Source organism: Gorilla gorilla, chromosome 14 (genome assembly GCF_029281585.2).
Source record: "Gorilla gorilla gorilla isolate KB3781 chromosome 14, NHGRI_mGorGor1-v2.1_pri, whole genome shotgun sequence".
In the NCBI taxonomy this organism is placed as follows: Eukaryota; Metazoa; Chordata; class Mammalia; order Primates; family Hominidae; genus Gorilla; species Gorilla gorilla.
In genome coordinates, this window is record NC_073238.2 from 43,853,874 (window position 1) to 43,878,729 (window position 24,856).

A 24,856-nucleotide genomic window follows, 5' to 3' on the forward strand; every position below is an offset into this window, starting at 1 on the left:
AAAAAGTATCTAACAGGGAGGAGAGGACTCACAGCCTACCAGGGATTCAGCATTATCTTCGAGAAAGCTGCTGACTGGATGTGCGTCATTCTGTTATGAAATCTGAAACAAGGGAGACCCCCAGGGGAAGCCAGGATCTGGGACGTGCTGGCAGCAGCATCACATACCTATCAGCATCCACACGGCAAACCGGACCCAGGTGCCCTGGTCCAGCTGCATCATGAGATAGACGTTCACGAAGATGCTCAGGATGGGGAGCACTGGCAGGAAGGGAACCTGAAGAGACACGAGGTGGCCTCAATCCATGGCAATGGCGCCAGTTCCAATAGTTCAGTAAAACTGTCTAGTAAAGGCAGCACAACTGAGAGTGACGGGGACCGTCAGGCGAGCGTGGGGAAGAGAGAGGGAGTGCCCACCCCCACTCCCACATCCCACACACAGCCCGCACCCAAACACACACACAAACACACCCAAGGGTACATCTTAGTAGGTGGGGATTTGATTCTAAGCTCTGAATGGCCAAATGAGCTCCATTCTCATTTTTCTCTGTTGCGATTCTCCTGCTAAAGAAAGGACTAGAAGATGGACCTCCACTTTACCTCTAAGGTCAACAACATTTTTTATTATCTGTGTAATCTAAAAATGCAGAAGCCTTGCCCGTCTCCAAGGCTTGGAAAACTCATGCATCAACTTGAGCAGACATTTACGAGAAGCATCCCGCCACCCCGGAGGGACTGCTCCACTGGGGTCTGCTATTATGTATAAACTTAGGGGCAAGTGGCTTCATCAGCAGCACCCTTGATACTCTCTGGGGAAGAGGCAGCACATTTCATAAAACACTGATCACAAGGGACATTTATTTTCCGGAGAATTCAGAAATGGATGCCGAATATCCACGGACTGGCGAGGTCTCCCTTGGCCTGTGTCATGCAGGAAGGTGTCAGCCTGCCTTTGACTACTCAGGGAAACGTCCAGGGGAGAAGGGCTGCTGCCTCCTTCCAGGGTCTGGTCCTCTCTGTGCCCTCAGGACCCCTGCCCCATCTTACCTGAAGCTGGCTAGCAAAAACCTTCCTCGGGAGCACCCAGGCCCGGCTGAGCCCACGCAGGGTTGGCCAGGCATCAGGAGGGCCAGGGTCTGTGTACCAGGGTTCCTTCCCTAGGCCGAGCTGCTCACCTTAAATGACAGCTTGGTCTTGCTCTCGGGCTGCCTCCAGATGACGCCCGTGACCACGGCACAGAGGAGGGCAGACCCTGCGAGCAGAAAGACTGCCCACAGCGCCCCTTTGGTGAGAGCCTCCCTTCCAAGCACGGTCACAATGCAGAAGGTGATGATGAGAACAGCTAAGGGTGAAGGAAAAGACAGCAAGCTGCAACTCAACCATTTCCCAATTTCCCACAGGCATCTGCTGCTCTCCCCTAAACTTGTGGAGAGAGAGGCTCCATTTCCAAAGGCACAACCAGTTAACACAGAGTAACTATGTCCCAGTCCAGGAGCAAGACAGACGCTCATCTTCTCTGGCACCTTCCCCCAACTCCAGCTCCACTGCCTAGAAACCATGCAATGCCAACAAGCAAGGCCCCAGGGAAGGGCTAGCTCTTACCTATGAGGCTGGTTGAAATGTTCACAATTAGCCCAGATATTTTGGAAGGCTCCATGTTTTTGGGTGAGAGTATGGTTTTCAAAGAGAACATCTCTGCCTCTGGTAAAAAGCCCAGCTGGGAATCATTGGTGCTTGCCAATTCATTTTGGTCTGCTGGATCTAACTCGTCGGAAGTACTGGCCATCTGGTATACCAGGTTAGGCTGCTCTGGCTGATACCTGGGAAGAAAGGTATTGTGTGACCGCCATCATCTGCTTCAAGCAAAATGACGTGCACCAACTCAAGTTCTCAATAAGCCTCCAAAGTGAGCTGCCCGGGACACAAGGTATAAAATGGGAAGGATATAGTCAGATGCTGCATTGTAGATAGACGAGGAGAGACCGGGAACACCACCTCCCGCTGTTGCTTCTGGGGAACATCCTCCATGGTCTCTCCTTTGGGGCGACATGACCTCCACCATGAGCAGCCCAGAGGAATACCCTGAGAGGATCCCTCTTGCTCTGAGAAGTGGCAGCGGACCTCAGATGCTAGATACTAGGCCACTTCCCACAAAATTACTGCTGTAGGGAGCAAAAGGGAAGGAGAGAAATAGGAAGCAGTAATGCCAGGATCCTATTTGGCACAGAGAGCCAGAGAAATGTGGCTGCAGGCTAGATGGATTTGAGAAATTCTGTTTGTGTGACTTAATTGGATCAATTTATTTTAAAACTCCAAGTACCTTAGGGTAAATAATTCTATGTGGCTTGTTGGAGGGCCGAGCCTGCAGCGTGATTTCCAAGACACGAGCTACCTGCTAGTGGAGCATCCATTCTGAATGCGGTGCCTTATCTTCCCACCCGAAATGAACAGAGTGCAAATCTTTTCCACCAGCTTTGAAACACAGAGTTCTGTATGAATTATTTTGCATATGATCAATTCGAAGAGGGAGTATAAAGATATTAACCATTTTTGTATGGATTCACTTGTGCAACCCCACTTGGTCAATTAAGAAAGTGGAGGACCTCAGAGAATATTCTAGCATTGGGCCCCTTGGGAGGAATAAGGGGTCCCCAATAGTCTTAGCTGATTCTAAAGAGCTTCTGCTAAGGCTCAGCCCAGGTTTTATGTGCATCAGCTGCTGAACACCTTGGAAATGCAATCAATGGCCTTGCAGGTGGGAATCCCTGAAAAGAAACGAGGAGGCTCTTGAGGGGAGACCAGTGCTGAGCGTCTCCATGAGCACAGGTTCTCAGGATGGAAGCTGCGCAGGGATGTGCTTTGGGAGTGGGTGCTGAAGCAGGTGAGAACACAGAGGCACCAAGCCTAGGCCCAGAGCAGCTTTACTGCGACTGCGAGAGGCTTGCCTGGCCCCCACCAGGCTATAACAAACCGACTCCACAGTGTCTCTGAATATCTACCTAGGGCACCCCATGCCACATAATGGGATTCATTACTCCAGCCACAGTGCAACGAAGCTGCAGAAGCATTACGCTGACCTGGGTTTCACAGGCCTTGGGTTTTCCTAACTCCTACCAGGGCAGCCCTCAATCCTCTCTGTCCCAAGAATCTGAACCAAGTTGCAATCAGTCTTCAAACATTCTGATCCCAGGATCCTGGCCTAATAGTTGGACCAAGAATCTGTCTCTATCCACCCAACATTTAGCCATAAAAATGAGGGCACATGATAGAGGGGGGTGAGGGGCCACCCAACTCTTGCCAAGGACATCCTCCTAACTGGGCTCTCAACCCAGGTCCTCCCCTCTCCTTGGCAGCTCCCGATGGAGCTATCACCAACCTAAAAGTTTCATTTGTCACATAAACCATAGCTGAACTGTGAAAAGGCTACCAGGTGCATCTGCATTTCTGTCATGAAACCCCCAAAAGCCATACATACCGTAAGACCAACACACAGGCAGCCACCAACGAGTAAGCCAGGAGAGTGCCAATGGACATGAGGTCCACCAAGTCCTTCAGGTCAAAGAGGAAGGCCATCACAGCTGGGAAGAGACAGACACCAGGATCTGTGGAGGGCCATCTGCATGCAATGACAACCAGGACCACCACCACCGCCCACCATCCAGGGCAGCAAAGGGGGCTGCTTTTACTCCCACCCCCTCCCTGGCCTTCCCATGGAAAGACACAGCTTAAAGGGAAGTCAAGCTTCCCTTTAAGCTTGTGATTAAATCACAGACACAGTCCTCAACAGACAGTAATCATCATTAACATTTGTATAGAGAATCCCTTCATTCTTGTGATTTTAATGGCAACTTTGTAAGCCATCCCTACATTACAGATGTAAACATTCACAAAGGTTAGGAGACTCATCTAAGGTCACACAGTTCATAAGCATAGGGTATAAGGATGTGAACTGGGTTCTTATGACTCTGAGTCCTGTGTGTCTTCCTCTAGACCATGCTGATTCACAGACTCATGTGCATCCATCCATCATCCATCCTATCGATCCATCCATTCTCCATCAATCCATCTGTCCACCTATCTTCCATTCATCCACTCACCATCCATCCATCAATCCATCTCATCCATCTGCCCATCTCCCATCCATCTCATCCATCTATCTATCCATCCATCCATTCATCCATCCGATCCACCCATCCATCCATTCAGCATCTATCCATCTACCCATCTTCCATCCATCCAGCTCCGGTCAGAGTGTGCCCATCATTGGGTTCTAGGTACTCACTATTGAACAGGGCAGACCACAGTCCCCAGCCTTCCTGAGTGTACCCCACCAAGACACAGGCATTAGTGGACAACAGTGCTGGGTGATAAGGGCAAGTCTGGTGCTCTGGGAGGACTCGCAGGAGGTCCTAACCCAGGCAGGTGGGCAGGAAAGCAGAGTTCTTCACATGTGAAGTCACTTCACATGGAAGAAATCTGAAGAGTTGTTCTCAAACAATATAGCATCAGCCCCTTCACTGTGTCCCTTGCCTTTAAAATGAATTAAAACCTGCACCCTTATCTGAACATCTTTTGTGAGCATTGTGAGAGTATACGTGTCTATTCACGTGGGTGTGTATGTCAAGTACTCATTAAAAAACAACTTGGCTACATCTGCTTTGGGATATTTTCAAAACACATGCAATCAACACAAGCTAAAATATAAACACAAAGCCATTATTTTTCCACAAATATCTCTCAAGCCCCTCTAGATCACTGCAACTAAAACAAATTTAAATGGAGAATAAAACACAAAATTAAAGAGCAATGAGGGAGGGCCTTTTGGATAATCAGAACAGCGTCCAACTGTGCATGCCACAAATGCCGATGTTCCTACTCATGGGAAACTTGAGACTAATTTCTTCCATGTGAGGTGATTTTAGAAAACCAAATACTTATTTACCACTCCCACCAAATGAAAAGGGTAAATCCTGGATTTTGTGAATGGCATGTACTTTACAGTCACTTCAAAGAGCATGATTTGATCTCCCTCTATCAGCAGGGGAAGGAAATTAAGGCCAGTCTTTAATATGATCAAATTCCACATAAAGCCTGAGAAAACAATGACTATTTCCAAATCCTTAATCCTGTAAATATACTGGTCACATTCTGATGTATAGTGCCTCTCAGTCTGACCACTGTGGTCACTCTCAAGAGCATAGAATCACATAAGAAAATGTTTCATAATTTAAAAATAGGTGTGTTTTATTATACAATATTAATCCACAAAACTAAGCACAGTTTGCTAAAGGCATAAATGCTAATAAAACTTAGTGAATAATTCATTCATTTAAGAAGGTCAAGTGCCTTACCAATGGCTATTTGACAAGTCGCTGTGTTAGAAATTGTGACTGATCTCACATGCCCTAATTTGCCAAAAAGACCCACTGCTCTGCTCAGACTCTGGAAGGAGCTTGGCTACTTTGGCATAAAAACAACCCTGGAATCACAAGGCCGCTCCACCACCCTGGGTGCACATCCTCACTTCACCTCCCTGGGCCTCCACTTCCACATCTGTACAGTGGGCTGACATCTGCCTTTTGGGGCTACGAAATGCAATTGCGAAAGGGGCGGGCGTCTGCCTCTCGGGGCTACGAAATGCAATCGCGAAAGGAGGAGACATAAACCACAGGTACAGTGTGCACGTGAGCTTCCTTTTAGGTTCTCCTTTCCTTCATCTAGGGCCCTGGAACACCTACACGGCTCAGATTAGTCCACTGATTTCATCCATCAAAATGGTCCTCTCGGTGATGATGCTCATCTGACAAGATGAAACTCCACTGGGTCTGCTATTACGTATAAACTTAGGGGCAAGTGGCTTCATCAGCAGCACCCTTGATACTCTCTGGGGAAGAGGCGGCACATTTCATAAAACACTGATCATAAGGGACACTTGTTTTCCAGAGAATTCAGAAATGGACGCTGAATTTCCAGGTACTGGCGAAGTCTCCCTTGGCCTGTGTCATGCCCTTGACTACTCAGGGAAACATCCAGAAATGGGGAGAAAAGGTTTTCGAATACTGTGTGTTCTAAGCTCTGCCCAATGAGATGAAAACCTGAGTGCAAACTGTTCAAAAATTCTCTCCCATCCTCTGTCAAACAGGCCTCTGCCTTTTGTCAAAAGGTCAGTCAACTTTCAATGAACCAGGCTCCAAGTATAAAAACCAGGAGTTAAAAAGACCAGTTAAGATTACTCACAGACCAGAACAGCGCAAGACGTCCCCCTAGGGAGTAATGACTCCATTGTTAAAACATTTCCATGTGAAATGAGTTCTAGTACTCACCAGCAACGGCACCCGAGGCTAATGTGGCGATTATTGGTGTTTTGGTCCTATCATTGACGTTGGCTAAGAATTTAAATAGCAGTCCATCCTCAGCCATGGCATAGATAACCCGAGGCATGGGAAACATGGAACCTAGAAGACTAGATGGGGAGAGGCAAACCGCGTGAGTGAACCTGGCTCATAAGGGATAAAGGCACCACATCCAGCCATGCTCGGTTTACCACGGAGGAGAGGGAGTCTGAGCTCACCAAGAGCTGCCGTCTCTCCACGCTGGGTGAGGCCTGTGGCTAAAAGACTTGGCATTTAATAAATCAACCCCAGAAAGAGCACACACTGTGAGTAAGGATTAAGGTAAAGAATAGGGAACATCTATCTAACATACACTAGCATGAGACCCAGTACAGTCTTTACAGATGGAAAACTGTATTTATTCCTGCAATTATTTCTAGCTGAATCAAACAGAAAATACAAGCATCACTGCATTCATGAAGATTTCCCTGTGGTAAATCAATATTTACCAAATAGCTCTGTTTATACAGGCTAAGAGGAAATACGACTGGTGAAAATGTTTCTCATTAAAAGGCACTTATTCCCTTCTTCAAAGTAGCTTCTGCATGACAGCCAAACTGAGGGCCAAAATATGGTGTTCAAACAGGGGGCCTGTTCCAGTGGCCAGATTTAGGGACAGAGAGCCAGTCCCTTGCTAAGCAGATGATGCTGAAAAGCCAGCCTCAGGTTCTTCTCAATAACGCAACTCTTGGGATGATGAATACTGGCAACAAGGGAAAAGCCACATGATCAAGGCTGGGTTGGGTACTGGGTCTATTTCAAGGGTAAAGAATGCTGGCAGCCGATGTGTGTCTCGCATGGCTGTACCTGGCCTGCTATAACCTAACCCCTGCTGGTGGTTCCACCCCGAGGAGCAGCCACCACAGAAAGGCCTCTCACCTGGCAGAAAGAGCGCAGAGGGAGCCCACGGCCACTGCGTACTTGGCACCTTCCCAGCCCACGTGCTTAAAGGCGTCGGGCAGGGGGCTATTATTGTCCAGGCAGAAGTAGGGCATCATGAGCGTGAGGGCAGCTGACACCCCAAAGTAGGCGATGAAGCAGATCAAGAGGGACGCCACGATCCCCACGGGGATGGCCTTCTGTGGGTTCTTCACCTCTTCACCTAGAAGCACAAGGGGTCAGCGGAGGAGGGCACACAGCAAGAGGCAGTGTATCTGCCCACATGACACCCAAGGCCTCTCAGTGCCCGGGAACCCACGTGACCCTACGAGAAACCTCCCTCCAGCGCTCAGCCCTGTGGGCACTGGGGCCTCCTATGCTTCCAGGAGTGGAGGGGTGGTGCTCAGGAAGACACATCAGACAGCCCATGGCCCTGCAACAGTGTTCTCGGCCTGAATGTGGTGATGCAGCCAAGGAAGAGACTTGTTTCCTTTGGCAGAGAAAATCTGGGAGGCTCACTGAAGCCTGGCCTATTCAGTCCGCCAGGATGACAATGTTGTGAATGGCCTCACTCCTCCCGGAAGACGCTCAGATATGAAATCAGGCCACAGCCACACAGCTATGATCCCATTCTAACAGCGGAACCTTAGCCTTATTCAAGATGCAGCTTTCATCAGGTGTTGACACTTGGGGATGTGATAATGGTTTGGGGGTGGGAGGGGTTGGCAGGAAGCTACAAATCTACATGTTGCTCATGTGTGAAAGAGCGGCGACCGGACCGTGCCAGCAAGGAGGGAAATGGCAAGCATTGGCTTGTTTGCCCGGGGTGCAGGAGGACCCGGGACGGCAGTGGCTGGCGGGCATACCTGTGGTGGCGATGCAGTCAAAGCCCACGAAGGCATAGAAGCAAGTCGCTGCCCCCGACAGGACACCAGAGAACCCGAAGGGCATGAATCCACCAACACCGGGCTTCCCTTCTTTTGTGTCACTAGAAAAAAGAGCCGCAAACAAATGTCACGTCACTCGCTGCGCAGTCTGGCGTAAGGCGCTGTGCTCATCTCCTGATACGAGCGGAACCTGGCAGTCAGCCCTCCCTGTTACCGCTGCCAGGCCCTGGGCTTCAGATGCTGAGTCCAGCCACTGCATGCTAACTCCGTGTGTGCAGGCCTCCCTGCTGTTCGTGGCCCAGGGTCACAAGGGTGCAGAGTATCGCCCCTTCCAGAAGCATCTTCTAAACAATGACTAGGGTAGGGAGACGTGGGGACTATGAGGCAGGGGTCCAACAGGAAATGGGGGAGAAACCAGCCACACGGCCAGTCCCACACCCTTCTCCCCAGGGCCCCTCGGAGGAAGGATGCAGAGCCACCAGCCAGTCCTACCCCGGGTCCCATATTTACCAGTAACTCAATCTCAAAACAAACAGTTCCAGAGAAACTAAGGCTAAAATAAAAGTATTTGTCAGCAAAGGCATTCCTTAAGTGCCTGTATGCACAAGGTGGAGTCCAGGAGGGCGCAGCTTTTGCCAGGTGTGTGGGGCCCGGGCACAGCTGGGCACTGGCCCACGGGAGGGGCTCAGCACATCTTTGCTACACTGATGAACGCAAAAGCAAAATAAGCACCGTTTACAAACTCAGGAGTCCAGAAGAGGCAGGCTGCTTAAACATTCAGAAAACAGTCCCATAAATCTGACACCTGTGCCGAGACACAGTGCCCAGGTTCAGTGTGGTGCTATGGCCCCTCCCAGGGCCCTGTCGGGGGTCCTTCAAGCCCTTGTTCCCTGATGTACAAAGCCCTGGCCTGTCTGATCCCCCCACATGCTGTGTTCTGGGGGTGCACCACGCAGTCAGTGCAGGTGGCTTCCCTGGCCACCGTCCCCTGGTCAGGAGGCACATAGCCCCTGCTGGTCACCAAGTAACCCTAAGCTTTCTGCATCCAACCGTCTGCTGCCACCCGAAAAGCAATTGCACTCCTTGTGGTTCAAGAAGGGCAGTCCCTACTCCCACACCTTTGCCAGCCCCAGGGCCGCAGGCTTTCTGTCCTGTGCCAGGGTCCCACGGGCTGGCCTGGAGCCCAAGAGGACGCTCACCACCCACCTCTGTTGCCCCCACTCAACCATATTGACAGCCACCCAGCTGCACAGGACAACCTGCCCTAAACCTTGTCAGCATGAAGAGAGGAACCCTATAGGATGCTCCCAATCCTATAAACACTGACATCCCTCAGGTTGGCTGGGCAGCCCATTTGGTGAACTTTGCTTTCAATGGGATTTACTCACTGGCTGATAAAACAGACAGACAGACAGGATGGACCCAACTACTTTCTAATGGGGATTAAGCCTTACTAATTCCTAGAGGATCATCACATCTCTCAGTTACAGAAACTGCCATGAAGACGCTGGAAGTACATGCATGAGAAAGCTCATGTAGATGTGGGGTTTACTGTGGTCCCATAAACAGTAACGAGAGGAAACCCCCAGAAATGTACAAGTGATGGATGGAGGAAAAACTGTGGCCAAACAAAATTTTAGTTTATTGTGTTAGAGTATGACTAAAACTAGCAACCCAAGTTCAAAACCAAGCAGCCCAGGACAGACAAGTCAGCAGGGCCGCGGGACAGCAAAGGGCTGGAGTGGAGCTGTGCCCACCTCATCCAAACCCCCTCGCCTCTCAGGCCAGAGGCCCCGCCGGCCACCCACTCCCACCCTGGCAAACGGCTTCTGTTACTCAGTGGCCTATGCTGAAGACAAAGCAGGTGACAACCAAATGGCTCAAGAGGGGGAGGATGAGGCCAAGGGAGGAGGGGAACTCAAGAGTCAAAATGGCTTCTGTGGGCCCCACTTCGGTGCCCTGTGGCGGCCAGGGTGACAGACGGGCAGTGAAAAGCCCCCAGATCCCCACTCAGCTCCTATGACATCACGAGCTACCAACATGGCCTTGCGTTAAAATAAATGCATGCCCACTATGGGAGGCCGAGGCGGGAGAATCACCTGAGGCCATAAGTTAGGGACCAGCCTGGGCAACATAGTGAGACCCATTAGTACAAAAAACAATTTTTTTTCTGATTAGCTGGGTGTGGTGGCATGTGACTATAGTCCCAGCTACTTGGGAAACTGAGGCAAGAGGACTGCTTGAGCCCAGGAGTTTGAGGCTGCTTTGAGCCATGATTGTGCCACTGTACCCCAGCCTGCGCAACTGCACCCCAGCCTGTGCAACACAGCAAAATCCTGTCTCTAAAATAATTTTTAAAAATTAAAAAATAAATAAATAAATGAATGCTATCATGGATAGATGAGCATTAGGCAACCATGAGGCAGAGGCACCTAGAAAGGTCCTGAAACCTCCATTTCAGGGCAAGTGGAAAGTGCAGGGAACTGCATACATGATTAAATCCCAGAAAGAGATGAACTCACAGAAGGGGACTAAGAAGGGCTGGAATGTGTCTCCCTCACGCGCACAGGTAAAGTACACACAACAATAAAAGCATGGAGAGAAGGAAGCAAGGGGGATGGGTGAGCGCAAAGCGAGGAGGCGAAACAAAAGGCATCCTCCCCGGCTCCTCAGGACAGCTGCAGAAGAGACTGGATAATCCTCCAGGTTACAGAATGGGGGTGAAGGCACGTGCTGTGCTGCGCCAACTCCAGAGCTGTGTGCAACCGTGAGCATCCGTAAACTTCCCTGCTGACTGTGACCCTGCCACACCTGCTCCTCGTACTGCGCCGCTACACCTGACCTCAGGAGGACCCACGGCCGACTTCAGGAGGGCCCAGGTGCCGGGACCCTGGGCAACCATAACAATGAACAAGGGCCTGATTAAAAAAAAAAAAAATCTGCAGGGCATGCTAGTAAGCAAGAATGCAAGGTGCAGAACAATATATACGGAATGCCGCGTTTTGTGTAAGAAAAAAGAAATAAAATATACATATTTACATTTGCTTGTGCTTACACAGGGAGAAACTGGAAGCTTACACACACACACACAATTAGACAGTTTACCTGTGGGGGTGGGAGATGAGGTGGATGAAGAAAGGAACACATTGTAAATCTTTTTTTAAAGCGTTATGAACCATGTAGTATTTTACCAACTCAAAAAGTTAAATTCCACCTTTAAGAAAAGATTGGGTGTTACTGATGCCAGTGGCAGAGTATCAACGCAAAATAACCACAGAATCCATTCTACAGAGGCACAAACCAAAACATGTAGAGATATTTACTAATGGTCTCTTTCTATGTAATCAATAATTAACCTTTTACATGCGTGTGGTTGTGTTCACTCATCATCTGGCAACTCACATGTGAAAGAGAGGGGCCGCCAAGAGCCCTCACCCAGCAAATGTCGCCCCGAGACAAAGTGAGCTTGAGTCCTGGTCTCAGCTCAGCGCTCCCTGCCCTGCAGCCTTTGACCAGCCCTTCTGTGTTCCACTCAGCTGGTCGCTCAGAAGCAGCAAAGACAATGCCTGGCATAGAAAGGGGTCAGGCCCGAGGGTCTCCCACTGCATCAGTGGTGAACATCCTGCAGCAGGGCTCCGCCACCCTCACACCAGCCACCCTGACATCAACTGTTAGTTGTGCTCAAAAGCCACACTCCCCTGTTGTTCTACATGGTAATGGAAACTTTAATTATTTCAGCTGGACATATGAGCCTTAAGAATCAGGACTGTGTGTTTCCCAGAGTCACTAGCTGCAAGGAGTAGCCATGTGGCTAAGTTCTGATGGAGGAGGTTTGAGCAGATGTGGTGTCTGCATCTGCTGAGAAATGTCCAGGGGATGAAGTGGGGAGGGAGGGGGCCCTCTGCTGTTCCCTTCTCCATCCTGCTGACTGGAGCTGGAGAAGCCGCCTTCGGCCCTGGGGCGCCTGGCCTGGATTCCTGGCTGGGTGAAGCGAAAAGCTGGACTGACCAACCCCAGAGGTTGACCAAAGAGAACCAAAGCCTTATCTTGTTGAAGCCAATGTTATTTTGGGGCTTCCATCCTAACTGGCAGACACCATCCAACAAAACCTTCTCAACAGGCTTCCATGCAGCGTTGATGCTTCACTATTGCTATGTCCACAGAACACTGGATGGGAATGCCAGCAGCAGCCTGAGTCAAAGGCACGAAGAGCCATCCAGACTGCAGGGTAACACTCCTCTTCACAGACCAACAGACAGACCGGCCTAGTTCCTGGGGGCCTTCCCAGATGGCTAGGAGACAGCATCCTAAAATCACAAACCCACATGGTCTCACGGCCTCCCATGCAAGTGGAAGCTCCTGCATGTTATATGGATTGGTTGGGCAGTGCCCTACTATTTCAGAGGAGCCAGCAATGTCATGCAAGACTACATGGCTGTTGTCAGAAACACAAAGCTACGGCTGGAAAAAAAAGAAAGAAAGTTGCTTAGATATTTTAATAACATAATAGAGCATGCCAAGGAGGCTCCAGTCCTGCAGAACTCCACCTCCTAACATGGCCGATCCCCTGCCGTCCCCGTGGTCAGGGGGCTGGGCCCTGGCAGTGAGGCCGTCAGATGTAGCTAAGGGGGCCCCACCTGTGATCAGGGATTGGGGCAACAAATGCTGCTTTGTCTGGGGGCCGGTACAGCTAGCTCATCATTACTAGGGTACCAGCATGAGGATGACCAGTGAAAGTAAATACCATTGGCTGGCACAATCTCTTCATAAAAATAATAAAATTAAATCTCGATTGGCAACCAGTTAACAAGAGGTGCCCTATATATTTCATTCCTGACCTATAAATAGCAACCGGTCGAATATGCTCTGAGTTTTCAAAGGCTACATGTTACTTCAACACATATTTGGAATTGGCTTCACTCCACCCTAAATTAATGGACACCCACAAATTTGGCATAAATATGACTCTGAAATGCTCAGGATGACATATTCAAAGTCCTCAGTTCTCCATAACAGAGTTTAGGAAAGCAGTTTTATTAGAACTGCTAACCACAAAATATTAGTGTTAGTGAAGTTGCGTGCACCGAATGCCATAGTTTCCTGTTTCCATTCAAGTAGTCACACATCAATGCCTGCCCACTGGTAACAATACTGGGCGACATGGCTGGGCACCTGGCCCTGAACCAGTGACCAACTGGGCATACGTGACTGCTAAGATTCCCAATGTGAGATAGTGCTTCTCAGCCTCCCTTGCAGCTCGATGTGGCCCCCAGTGGACTCTTGCCAATGGAATGTCTGTGTGTCTTCTGGTCTGTCCTGAACAGCCCTGAGCACTCTCCTCTACGCTCTCTTTTCCCTTCTGGAAGAGCTGGGTCATGCTCCTGCCCACAGCCAGCTCTGACCAGGCAGATGAGGACAATGTCCTGGGGGAAGATGGAGCAAGACAGAAGATGTCTAGGTCCACAGAGGCCTGTGGCAAAGCTGGCCAGCCAACACGGACCGCTCATTTCAGGACTGGAAACATCTCTTCTTTAAAGCCATACTCCACTGTGGCAGTTGGAGGGGGTCACTTTATCATAGCAGTTTCAACCTTCAGTCTTAATGAAGAATCACACACAAAATCCAAGTCCCCATTCTCCATCCTGAGACCTAAAGAATTACATGGAGATCTGACAACAAAGATAAAAAAGATATGACTGTTTGGCTTTTTTTTCCTAGGTTATCTGAGCTTTCAATGAGGGCTGGGCGAGAGACCTGAGATGGCACAGGGTGGAGCTGTCACCTCCAGTTCCAGATGTCTGTGTCAGAGACATGAGGGTGATGGGGCCACTGTCGCCAGGGCTTGAGCAGCACAAGTCAGATGTTGGCGAAAGACTATTGTGCTCACATTCTGACACTTCAGTCATTCTGAAAACCTTCAAAAAAAGTTCCACCTATTTCTCTTCCCTCTACATTATTAATCTAATAGGAAGGTATTTAAAGGTGAAGTGAGGTCACCATGGCACTGCAGAGAAAAATCTTTTCTGAACACAAAATTCCAAAGTTGGCCATCAAACAATCTGGGGAAAGAGGGATCATTTAATGAGTCTGACAAGAATCCTGAATGATACACAATTTGGAATTAGGGTGATGATTTTCTTTTCCTCATTCTTTCTTGTCATACAATAGTCTTTCCATTTCAGGGGAATAAACCTTCACACAAACTTGATACATACAAAATACCCTCAGCTACTTCACTGCAAAAACACAAAACAATTAACAAAATATACTCAAATAATGTTTTCTTAAAAGGACATGCCATCCTAGCCAGTTATATCCCCCATACAATCTATGTCATTAAATGTCAACTAAGAAAAATGGTCAGAAGCAGCAACTTACTTGTTCAAACAGAGACGGCCTGATGTGTTCCCAAAATCCTCCTCCGTGAGCTGCCAGTTTTTAACCGATCCTTTCACAAATCCTGACACCATTATGAAGCCCAGGACCAGGACGTTGATACAAGTGAATATTTTGTTGACCATGGCCGACTCTTTCACACCAAGAGTTAAAAGTCCTGAAAAAGTGCATAGACACAAAACTTTGTCTGAGTGTTAACCACAAACTGGGAAGGTCCTTCCTGGATGGGGATAAGAAGGCGACTGAAAAAGAATCCAAGTGCATCGAGCCTCTGCAGACCTCTGTGAGCCTCTGGGAATGGGTTGGATTAATGATCTTTCTGGGGGCAGGGATCAGGGGTCTAAATCACCAAGGTTGTGGGTGCTTCCCAGGCCCTCCTAGGTGACCTCCAGATACCCTTGGGAACTGAGAAGCCCACCCAAGGGGCACCCAAGAACTGCAGAGATCTGGAGCATGAGCCCCTCTCATAGGGAGGGGAAAGCCTGGACCCGCACACCAAGCCGCTCCCTCTCACTAAAAGGATGCGTTGCTGGGAAACAACCTCTAGGAACAATTCCAGGAAGAAAGACTTTGCATAGTTTCCTGGGAGAATGGACATTTTTCAGAAGAGGAAATTATTCTGGTTGACTTTGGGATGTTAGTGATATTAACAATAACAACTAGCTATGGTTCTGGAACCACTAACACACATGGTTCTTCATCGGACTCAGTGCATATAAAATAACATCTGAGCTAGGCTAGCTCTAGCTTGCAAACTCACTTTTTTTTTTTTTTAAAGAAAACTAAGTAATAAAGATGCCCAGAAACCTCTGACAGCACTGCCTTTGAGGCACATGCCCCAGCACCACCTTAGGGTGAAGAGGTCATTCGGGTACTTCCATAGCTGAACTCTCTGCTGGGCAAGAAAAGTGGCACAGAAGGGGTTGGTACCACTCGAACACAGCCAGGATTTCAGACCACTGCTCTGCCATGGACGCCTCTCATCGTTTTAAAATAAAAATTGGCTAGGTGCGGTCGCTCACGCCTGTAATCCCAATACTTTGGGAAACAGGCAGATCTTTTGAGGTCAGGAGTTCCAGACCAGCCTGGCCAATATGGCAAAACCTTATCTCTACTAAAAATATAAAAGATTAACTGGGTGTGGTGGTGCGTGTCTGTAATCCCAGCTACTGGGGAGGCTGAGGTGTGAGAATCGCTTGAACCCAGGAGGCGGAGGTTGCAGTGAGCCAAGATCGCGCAACTGCACTCCAGCCTGGGTGACAGAACAAGACTCTGTCTCAAATATAAAATAAAATAAAATAAAATAAAAACTGCTGTACTTTTGAGATTGAATTATAAAGTACAGATGTTAGAAGAGAATTGTGTAATTAATCACAGGGAGAACACCTCAACAAACAACAATATATTGTTTCTTTAGTGTCCCTCCCTCTCAGGTTTATTAAAATGAAATCTCACTAGTGCAGACTTACTTTCTGATGCATGTTTCTGCCAGCTGGACCAGAAATACTGCTGAGACCAGCCTGAGTGAAGTTATTTCAATTATGTGGTGTGTAAAATAAGGCATGTCATTTTTAAAACTCATCCAAGATTTTCTAACCCCAAATGAGAATTTATCTGCATTTCAGCTTCATGTTTATGGAGCCCCACAGAGCAAAACTCGCGTTGCACTGGCCAAGACACGCACAAATGTCACTAGCAAGAAGTTGCCATCAGCTGTGTTCAGGCAGTCTCTGGGATTTTTCAAATTCTGTAACCACAACTCTGTCATGAAACTTATTTACTGAAAGGGTGTTTTGATGGTTGTTAGGTGTAAAAACCATCCAAGTCGTCTTCAGACGCCCCAGGCACACATTAGTGTTCCAGACGGAGCTCATTCCTCCATATTTTCCTGGCTGATGAATGACAGTTTTGCTTTCCAAATGGTCATCCACTGAGTCAAAAGAATTTTTATTCCCAGGACACTCATACAAAAAGCCTGCAGTGCAGACAAAATCTTATTCCACAAACAGCTAGGCTAAACACCTAAGATTCTCTTTTAATGAAATGGCACACAATTCAACAGCTATGAAGCAGGCCGGCCCTATCTGAATCTATAAGAAGCAATGAAGACAGGGACAAATAAAGATGCCTGCATGCAGTACAAAAACAAAACAAAAAGAAACGGGGGTTATGGTTAAAGAGATAAGTAAAGAAAGGAACTTGACAGGAGCCTCTCACCAAACCTTTGCCCATCACTCTGACCTGATCTCTTTTTAAGTGTGGGCTTTACCTGTCAAGATGAGAATTATGATCACTGCGAATATGTCGGGGTTTTCAGCCAGCACGCCGGGGGCGTTCAGAGTCATGTGTGTCCGTGAGAACTCCCCGATGGGTCTGCCTATCAGCTCGTCGAAGGTGGCGCTCCAGGCCCTCGCTACGCTTGAAGTACCTGCCACAAAGCACACACAACAGAGGAGATGTGAGGACAACTGTTAGCCAGGTATTTGTAGTGGAGCTCCATGTTGATAACATCATTGCAGGAGTCACCGACGGTGCACTGGAATCTGGCGGCAGCAGCCAGACCACAGTGTGTGCTGAGCCAGAAGTGACGGTCAACCAGTGCTAAGTGCAAGAAGGCTTCTAGGGCCTACAGAGGAATGCACTTCACATCCTACCCAATATGCACAGGTGTATTCTATCAAATATATATATCCGAATAAAAAGTTTGCAAAACGAGTGTTACCCTTACCACCTGAGAGGCACTCTGATAATATTTAATGCTACCTACTTTGTTTCATTAAAAAAAGTAAACATTGATGACAACTCATGAAAAATCGATTTCATAATGCACTCCTGGGGTGCAGCTGGCAGTCTGGAGGAATGCTGCTTAGGAAGCCTCTTTTCTAGGAACCCCTTGGCAGCAGAGATGATGGTGACTGCACCATAATTCTTCTCTCAGTAAGAAGAGGGGCCCTAGGAGGTCCTTGAAGGGGCTGAACCCCATCTCAGGGACAAAGCCACTTGCTCATCTCAGTGTTGGCATCAGCCACCTCTGCCACTTTTTGCCTGAACCTGACTCGGAGGCCACAGCATCCCCAGAGTGCAGGACAGCAGACAGACCCCAGCCCTCCTCGTTCTCCCCTCAGCCTGCACCCTCCGGCGCCAAAGAACACCAATAGGGCAGCTTGAACTCAAAATGCCAACAATAGTTGGCTGCTGTCTTTCACTCTCATTCTCTCCTCTCACATAATTCTAAAGAGTGTCAGAATGTGTTTCCATTGGTGTTTCTCAGGAAATGTCACTAAAATTCCAGCATTTTCATAGAGCGTTTTCCTTTATTTTCAAAGCGGGCCTTGTCGGTGACCATGGTCCTAATTATCCACAGCATATTGCCAGAGTGATCTGCAGAGATTCAATTTCACTATTTGGTCTCATGCTAAGTAAGTATCTTTCCAACAGCTCAGAAGTTTAACCACATTTCTTCCTCCTGAGCAGCCAATCTATTATGAATTCTGTAAAAATGGTCTCACCATCTCCGTAACCCCCAAAGCAGCTGGCTTATGGCAAATGTGGCTCCCAAACCCTGTCCTGCTCAGTGAGAGGGGCTACCCCAGCCTTTCTTCCCAGCCTACCCACTCCCAATTTCTGAATTATGCCTTTTAAAAAAATGTTTGCTGGAAAAACTGCCCTTCCCAGCAGCTAAGGCTGAGAATACATTTTTATAATGCATGCAAATGGTTTCACATAAGCAAACGGCACTCTCGCAGAGCCTTACATTTGTTGGTCTAGAAGCTGCAAGCACTTCATGCTCAATGTATATTTTATGCTCAGGTAAATCCTCTGGAAACATAACGGTCCATTTACAATAGCTACATTCCCAGTGAGAGACTTCAGCTTGTGAGAACCATGTGTGGTTGTAAGTTTTGATGTGGCATTGAAAGAAAACATTATGAATTTTATTTTAGAACCCAGAAGACTAAGCTATGTTGGCTCTCAGCAGATACTGCAGCTGCTGGAAAGAAAGAGAAGGTGCTGCTCAGAGAATGTAAGTGTGTGCCCTCCCCCAGCTGTCCTGGTGAAGGGGGAGTGGTGCCCCCCATGCAGAGATAGGGCTGTGGGGAGCCCAGGGCTGCGAGGGTCCCAGCAGGCAGCATGTGTGGCAGGGAGGGTGTGGTAGGGTCCAGTGGGAGCTGACACAGAAGCAAGGCGGAACCCACATGGCTCAACTTACCAGGTCTTACTGTTTTTTCGCTATTACCAAAAAGTTTGAGAAAAAAAAAATGGCATGTTGAGTGGCCATCTGTACCCTTTGCTTCTGAGACTTAGGTTTCTGTTTCTTTTAAGTTGATGTGTTCAACTTCAGTTGTAATCAAAATACAAAAAAGCATAAAGAGAAGCAAAGCGTGTTTACCTGGCAAACTGGAAAGATTTTCTACATTTGCTTCCTTATTTGCTGGGTGGTTGTGTTACAGGCCGATGCCCAGTGCCCACACTGCAGGGAAAGGGGCCCCTGGCTACGTGGAGGATCACAGTCAACAAAGGCCTTAAAAACACGCAGACCCACCGACGGCCATTCTGCTCCTTAGACAGTTTTAAGGAAAAGAATCATGGCTAAGCCCAAAGACATAAAGTAATTTAGTAACAACAGCAACAACATAATGGAAACAATCTGAACATCCCATAAAGACACCAATACGTTACGCTGTGTATATAAATCTATACAATGGTAGGCAAGCATTAGAAATGTTACTGTGGAAAAATAGCTAGTGATATGAGAAATGTTTACTATATATTGTTTTATAAAGAGATATACTGTAGAAAAATATACATTTAAATTCACAAAAATGTTAACCATAGTTGTATCTGTAGACAGTAAACTTCTGAACAGAGAGTGTCTTATGCCTTCATGGGATCCCTAGTATCTAGCACAATGCCCAGCCCAGAGCAGGTACTCAATGAACATTTATTAAAAGAATGAATGAATGAATGAATGAATGAGAGAATTAGTTTCTCCACGTTGTCAGGCAGGGTATTTCTACTTTCTTCTTCATGCTTTTCTTTATTTTCCCAATTTTTCTCTATCAGTGATGCATTTACTCTAGTAATTTAAAAACATACTAAAAGAAACTAAATACTTTTAAATGAATCAGAAACATCCTATTAATTCTGTGCCTCTCGTGTTAACAAGAATGACCTCCCTGTGGGGCATCCACCCACACTTTGGAGGTGGGAACAAACAGAAAAGTGGTAGAGGGCACGAGCTCCGGGCCCCTGGGACCTACCGATGATGTAGGAGAGGATTAAGTTCCAGCCGGTGATGAAGGCCCAGAGCTCTCCAACGGTGACATAGCTGTAGAGGTAAGCTGAGCCCGTCTTGGGGACCCGAGCACCAAACTCGCCATAGCACAGGCCAGCCAGCACCGAGGCCAGTGCAGCGATCAGGAAGGAGATGACAATGGCAGGGCCTGCATTCTCACGGGCCACAGCTCCAGCCAGGACGTAGACGCCAGCACCCAGTGTGCTGCCCACCCCGAGGGCCACCAGATCAAAAGTGTTCAGGCAGCGAGACAGCCGCGTCTCCTCCCGGCTACAGTCCACCACCTTCCGCCGCAGCATCTGCTGCCCAATGTTGAGCAGGACTTTGCACCCCATGTTGCTGTTCAGAGCTGTTGAAAAAGAACAAAGATGTTTCCTGATTGCTCCTCATTTCACCCATTACTCTAATCTTATCACATTATGGAAACACAGACAGTGATCAGGTCCTTCATAATCATTTCCTGCTAAAACGCTTTAATTAGTAGAATTCCACCATCAATTGTCAGAAGCACGCAGACTTCTCCAGTTTCACCAGCACATACAGAATTAACCCAGCAGGCCAACAGATACAGATGATTTCATTTCGAGGTCTCTGAGCTTCCACATTTGTAGCAGGTCCTCTTGATGGAGACTCTTCCATGGGTGGAAATTATGCAGTAGAGGAAACACACATTAATGACATTGTTCCTACACTCAGTCATCAGATAATACACCAGGAAAAACAAGGTGTTAGTTCAAGTATGCTGTAATAGAAAGCAAACCAAACCATATCTTAATTTCATTACTAAATTAAATTATTAAATTATTAAAACTCAGAGGCCCTGAATAGCAATAACAATGTTTTTTTAGATCTTTCTAGGATCCCCTGAGGGTAAGCAGCAAGTTGTTTTCACTTTTAAGGTAACCCAGAGGTAGGTCGAAGCAGAAAAATGTTGAGTTATTACAAATGAAGGCTTTTCGTCACTGTTACTACTACAGGAAGCACTTTTCTTCTGGGCTGAAATGTCAGCCCAATGTGCTCTGTGGTATATGATATATATGCATATCTGATATGCTCTTGGGCACTTATCATGAGAGGACATGGATTCATCCATCCCACCCTCACATGGGACATGCCCCATTAGGGCCCAGGACACCTTGTGCCTTGTGGGATGGCTCTGAGATTGCTTTCCTCCAACCTACGGGCCCACCTTGCCCGACCAGATGCGACAGGTGAGCCCTTGGCAAGGACAGGCCAGCAGCCACCCTCAAAAAGGGGGAGCTTTTCTCCCCACATCTGAAGGGAAAAGACTTCCTTCCACAGAGTCCAGGATGGAAGGGTGGGGGTGGGAAAACAGATAAACTCTTCAGTGGAGAAACCCGAGGACCACCGCCTGCGGCCGGTGACCGAGGCCAATAACAGTGACAGTCATGTTGGCAGAGCGATGTGATGAGAGGGGCACTTCATCTCCACAGTCTTTCCCCCAAAAAACCACAGCCCCAGGCTAACCATGGGAAAACCACCAGACACATCCTGTTCTACAAAATACCTAACTGGTTCTGTCAAGGTCATCAAAAACTAGGAAAGTCTGAGAAATGTCAGAGCCTAGAGCAGCTAAGGAGACGTGAGGACTAAATGCAATGTGGGATCCTGTATGGGATCCTGGGACAGAAAAAGGACACCTGGGGAAAATGAGGGAAACCTGAATCAAATATGGATGTCAGTTAGTGACAGCGCATCAATATTGATTGTAACCAATGTACCCACCAAAGTAAGATACACGTTCCTAATGGGAAATGGTGAGGGGCACATGCAAGCTCTGTACTCTTCACAATTCTTCTGTAAATCTAACACTATCCTAAAACAGAGTTTATTTTAAAAATCTAAGACAAAACAACAGCATGTGCACAGATATGCTATTGTCATGACTTTTGGCTACTAAGGTACACACAAAAAATCACCAATTGTTCATGTTGATCATCAGTTGGTATTTATTGACCTAACTTAGCTGCAATTAAATCACTTGAGATAACAAGTCTAGAAAAGTCCGTGCCTAGCGACTTGAACACTTCCCTGCCTGCCCACACCTTTGCACCCTCAGCTGCCGGGCGGGCGCAGTGCAGCAGGGCCTCCCCACACTGCAGCTCAGGGCCCCTCAGCAGTGGTCGCATCACTGATCAGCTCCAGGTCGTGCAGCAACTGGGGGTGGTGCCTGCTCTGTTTTATCTGACAGGCCAAGGGAAGAGAATAATCTCAAGACTCATAAAATTTTGAGCTAGAATGGGGAATAAAAATCATCTGATCCTATCCCTTTGTTACGTAGATGGGGAAAACAGCTCAGAGAGCCAAGTGTCAAACAGGGTCACGGGCTCTGCAGGCGCAGTCCTCCTCTGGGGTTCCGGCGGTATCACAGGTAGGAAGGAAATGATATCATGGTGTAGCAGGTGGGGCAAAGTGGGGAGGAAATGAGGAGGGAGTGCTGCTTGTGGAACAGTGATGGAGTGGGAAAATCAGACCCCAGAGTTTGAGAAGAGCAGGAAAAGGGCCCCTGAGGCCAAGAGAAGAGCAAGCAGAGAGATGGATGGCTTCCCAGGTTGCTTTCAGCAACACAAGGGACTGCTTCAGCAAGCTCTCGTGCCAGAGCAGTTCTGAGGTGTCTCAGCAAGACAGGGATGCCTGCGGCTTCCTAGGCAGTTAAGTGAGAGCCTCCGAGTGGCACTAGGGAGGAGGAGCAGGAACCAAGCACCTAGTGCTGCTGGGACCCCAGGATCTGCAGGCTCAGGGAGTGATTTCTCCTGGAAATGCCTTTTTCTTTTTTTCCTTTTGGGGAATTAGCCAGATTTATTCAAGTCAAATTGCAAAGCACAACAAAGCGTTTAGTAAACAATTGCGTGGATGGTAAGTTGGAAGGGAAAATGCAACATTGCAACATAGCCCTCAGCTGAAAAGCCTGTGCTGGGAGATGTGCAAAAATTGCTGCAAAGTCACTTCTCAATATCCCTTTTGGCAGGGAGGGAGTCGTTTAAGTAGACGGAGCCTTGAAGAGAAACAGGGTGTGAAAGCTCTTGTTTCGGATCTGGCTGGGAAACGTGGCTAGGGGATGCACAGACAGTGCCTGCCTGCTCCCAACCTCTCCCAGATGTCACTTCTGCTCAAGAATAAGCAGATTCTCTCCATAAAACACTAAAGGCCAAGTGCAAGGGAAAGACAAAGCTACTCAATAGCATTTTCTTTCCTAGGCCTCACAGGATAACATAACCTAAGCGCGCCCGGAAGGTGAGAAGGGGTCGCCCTGCCTTTCTCTGTCCTGGGCTTTTCAGGAGGGCTATTTCCTGTTTGCACTCCTTTCTCAAAAACGTGCTGTTGTCCTAGGCAGAACCAAAGCCACAAGAGGAACCAAACGGATTCTTGGCAAGGAGCGCACCAGAGCCCAGACAACTCCAGTTACATAGTTCTGGGCCTCTGTAGAACGGAAGGCGAATGTGAGCCGGCTGTTCGCATAAGAAGACAAATGACGCCCATGGAGGTGCGCAGATGCAAAGCCTATGTGCACACATGCACGTATGTCACCACAGCACAGATCACTGCTGCCAGTTGAAAACCCACTCAAAGAACCAAGCAACTTATGCTGGGGGGACCTCTGCACCCCCTTCAAAATGAAGGGGCAGGTTATTAAATTACTGTAAGCTTAGATACAGATAACGGTTTTCTAACATAATGTGAAAAGGGACTTTCTGGTGAGACACCTGTGCACAGCTGCAGCTCATTTCCCCTGAATAGGTACGCAGCGGCCCGTTTTATTCGGGTATAGTTCTTGGCCTGTTTCCCCCGCACCAAGCCCAGGGAAGTGCTTGGGTCTCAGTGGGGTGGGGTGGGGACAGCTGGGACCCCTACAGGAGATTACTTTTACCTTGGTTACTTCTTAAGTATTGCTTGCTATCTAGGGAGAGGGCAAACTCAATTCCTTTGGAAGACACTGGAACAAAGATGCAGCCAACTGCTGCTGAGAAGCCCAGGGCTGATAATCTGGAGAATGTAAATGTCTCAGGCTAGGTGTTCATTCCTACTTCCCAGGGTAGGAGAAAATGAGACACTTGCTCTGTCCTGGGTTTATTTTAAGAAATATCCTGTCTCCTTGGAAGTAATGCAAAAACCTGTTCTCCAAGTGGTTTTATCTGTCAGCATTTTGTACACATTATACCAGCTCTTACATTCATGCCAGGAATCCAAAGCTGGTTGTTCAACCAACAGTGAGGCTGCACGAAGCTACTCCGCACAGACTTAGTCTAACCATTCCAACCCCAGCAAGCAAAGTCAGGTTGGTAGAGACTTCCTGCTGTTGGGGTTTACACAGAAAGTTGCCAGAATACTTTGAGAGCATTACCTGGAAATTAGGTGGGGAGGAATTTATACAACAGTTGATGCCTCCTTTTATTTGAGGGTTTGATGGAAATCTTGCAACCCCAAGGGTCTCGGATCCATCTTGCTCCCTGTCATTTATTATCAAAGAACACTTACCTGAGGGGTATCCTCAGAAAAGCACGTTTCCCACAGGAATTCTAACTCTGCATTCTATTCTAGTAACCACTACATAACACCAGGAGTAAAATGACCCAATGAGTCAGAATTTGAGATACAGACTCTCTTATGTTCTATTTTAAAGATTTCTGATACAAGTGAGCAGGGTGAATGGTGTGACGTTTTCACCCTTGAATTTAATGGATCATTCCATCACTGATACATTCCAGCTTAATGGCTTCCTTGGGGGCCAGGAGGAGTCAAAAGCAAGCTGTTATACTATACTCGGAAATGCCCTTCTTCCAAGAAAATCTTCATCTTGGGATCTTTAAGAAGCCAACGCTTTTAGCTTCCCCTTTCAGTGGCCTTCAGAAAGGCCAGGCCCCAGTCGACCCCTTTCTCCAGGCACCTGGTGGGAGCCATCCAGAGGAAAATCTTTCACCCTCGCAGGAGAAAGACTGTGGTCTACGTTTGTATCAGGCTAAGGAATCTCTGTCTTTATTAGGGTGG

General features: G+C 47.9%; 1 protein-coding gene across 2 annotated transcripts in view; it reads right to left on the bottom strand.

The window, feature by feature from the left end:
• The window catches only part of SLC7A1 (solute carrier family 7 member 1), an 88,153-nt gene that overhangs the window by 6,638 nt on the left and 56,659 nt on the right, over nucleotides 1–24,856 (bottom strand). For both annotated transcript variants that reach the window (XM_031001307.3, XM_031001308.3), the window contains exons 3-12: nucleotides 19,815–20,198; nucleotides 16,823–16,981; nucleotides 14,536–14,710; nucleotides 8,137–8,258; nucleotides 7,271–7,493; nucleotides 6,323–6,462; nucleotides 3,475–3,577; nucleotides 1,602–1,819; nucleotides 1,175–1,341; nucleotides 168–276 (exon numbers count right to left, since the gene is read on the bottom strand). In XM_031001307.3, the coding sequence (XP_030857167.3) occupies nucleotides 168–276; nucleotides 1,175–1,341; nucleotides 1,602–1,819; nucleotides 3,475–3,577; nucleotides 6,323–6,462; nucleotides 7,271–7,493; nucleotides 8,137–8,258; nucleotides 14,536–14,710; nucleotides 16,823–16,981; nucleotides 19,815–20,184 (1,786 nt within the window). In that variant the 5' untranslated portion in view covers nucleotides 20,185–20,198. The remainder of the gene's footprint in view (nucleotides 1–167; nucleotides 277–1,174; nucleotides 1,342–1,601; nucleotides 1,820–3,474; nucleotides 3,578–6,322; nucleotides 6,463–7,270; nucleotides 7,494–8,136; nucleotides 8,259–14,535; nucleotides 14,711–16,822; nucleotides 16,982–19,814; nucleotides 20,199–24,856) is intronic.